We start from the raw sequence: 1,950 nt of genomic DNA on the forward strand, positions 1-1,950 counted from the left end.
ACACCGTTGAAAGAAATCAATCATACTTCTCTCTCTAAAAAAAACACAAGGAAGAAAACTCCTCTCAAAAACTCTCTGTGAAGATTCCCGAGAAGGACAGAGTCTTCTTCGAAACGTTTGGAACGGTTTTCTGTAACATGTATGATTATAGATTGTGACTCTTATAGTGTAATTCGTGTTCTATATACATGTGATTACACTATTTGGCTAGTGAAATAAATACGGATAATCTTGGGAGAACTGTGTGTTCTTAATTGCTTGTTTTTCCTTTACTATATTATTGTCATGATAAGAATAAAGAAAAAGTAATAATTCATCGAGCAAGAAGAAGAAGAAATTCGGTTCAACAGCTTTTTTTTTCCTTTTATTAAATTTTCATGGTTAACAAAGATGCTGTCTTTGACATATTGTCCAACATAATATGTAACACATTACATAAAGATTAAAGACAGGAAAATGTGTAACCAGAAAAAAGATGCAACACAATGATTCAAGCTCCAGATAAGATGTCTGGTTCTTAATTTGTCATTCAAAAAAAGAATGAACCAGCAATGGCAGCAGAGACAACAGTGGTGGCAATAGAGAAAAATTCAAGGGTGCCAATTGTGGCACCACTATTTGGTGGTGATGGCAAACTTATGTTAGGGAAAGCATTTGCAGGAACTGGTCCACCAACTGGTGCAGCAGCTACAATTCCATTTTCCGTGGTTTCATCAACGATACCTGAGACATAATAATATAAGTAAATAATTAAAAATGTGTTCATTCTACAACTTAAGCCCATAAAACATTTTCATGTGTTTGACCAATAAATAAAAATCCAAGCCCACGTGAAGGGCATGTTTAAACATAACATAAGTAATTAAAAATGCGCGTAAAATATTTAGATGAGATGATCACAATTAAACCGTACCAATGACATCGTTATTCTCAACTGCAATCGGAGCGTTTGCGGCGTCTTTCAAAGCTGCCGGCCCATCAATGGCTGAGGCCATGCACACCATGCCGAAGAAAACGAGGGCAAGAATCATGATTTTACGTGCCATTATATATTATTCTTGCTAGAACGTTCGCTTTCCTCTTAACTTATTGGAGAAATTAAAATATTGCAGTTGAAAAGGAAGAGGAAAATGCAGGGTCTAATATAAGGATGCATGCAACGTAAAAGTGGAAATGAAATGCATGGTCATGGCTTACGTACCGGAGTCCAAGGGTAGCCATAAAAGGTTTTAAGATAATAACCACAAAAATAAACCAGTACTATTTATTATGTCATTTGACCAGATGTTTGATTATCTGAGTCCACGAATGATGCTACAACGTGAAATAAAAGTTGTTTTTTCTTATCAATAATGTTACTTGTTTCATTTTTTTTTTAAATTTGAATTTCGTTTTGGAAATACAATCTTTTTAAAAAAAATTTATGAATGCCAAAAAATAAAAACTTAAGCATGGATGTATGCACCAAACAAATAAATTTATGACTACAGTTAAATTAAAAAAAATCTAAGAAACTTCAAAATTAGAATAAAGCACTTCAATAAAATAAAAGGAATGTTGGATTAAAATGATATTATAAACCTGAGTCACAAAAGCAACTTTTTAGCATTATTTCACGTAAAAATAGATGTCTATTCTAATTGTTTAATCTTTAGTCTTTACTCATGTAGTTAAATTTACTATGAAAGGGACAGTTGTTCCGGGTAAAAACTTACCTACGTTCAATGTTTACACCAACTCAATAAACACATCGTAACCATGGTAATTTAGTATAATTTTATATAAATATCAGAATTTTTTGCAATTGTTCCGTCACCCCTCTACTTTGACCGGAGAAAGATTGGCTTAAAGATATGAATCTCAATTTTAGTAACAAGTGACCATTGATTAAATTACACTCTTGGATGCATCTCAATTTTCATTCTTGACGTCTGACAAATTGTTAATTTC

The 1,950-nt window shown here is 32.7% G+C and overlaps 1 protein-coding gene across 1 annotated transcript; it reads right to left on the reverse strand.

Annotated features, from left to right (window-relative positions):
* Positions 1 to 337: 337 nt before the first annotated feature.
* LOC104110421 (uncharacterized) lies at positions 338 to 1,129 on the reverse strand. Its single transcript, XM_009619915.4, has 2 exons — positions 914 to 1,129; positions 338 to 723 (listed from the first exon to the last, which is right to left on the reverse strand). The coding sequence occupies exons 1-2, from the start codon at positions 1,044 to 1,046 to the stop codon at positions 530 to 532; spliced, it is 327 nt and encodes a 108-aa protein (XP_009618210.1). The 5' UTR covers positions 1,047 to 1,129; the 3' UTR covers positions 338 to 529.
* Positions 1,130 to 1,950: the final 821 nt, after the last annotated feature.

This window comes from Nicotiana tomentosiformis, chromosome 12, assembly GCF_000390325.3.
Source record: "Nicotiana tomentosiformis chromosome 12, ASM39032v3, whole genome shotgun sequence".
NCBI lineage: Eukaryota > Viridiplantae > Streptophyta > Magnoliopsida > Solanales > Solanaceae > Nicotiana > Nicotiana tomentosiformis.

Excerpts from the sequence above, each read along its gene's own strand:
- LOC104110421 (XM_009619915.4), bottom strand. The coding sequence starts at position 1,046 with ATGGCACGTAAAATCATGATTCTTGCCCTCGTTTTCTTCGGCATGGTG. Across the intron at positions 724-913 it reads TGAGAATAACGATGTCATTG|GTATCGTTGATGAAACCACG; the intron begins GTACGGTTTAAT and ends ATTATGTCTCAG.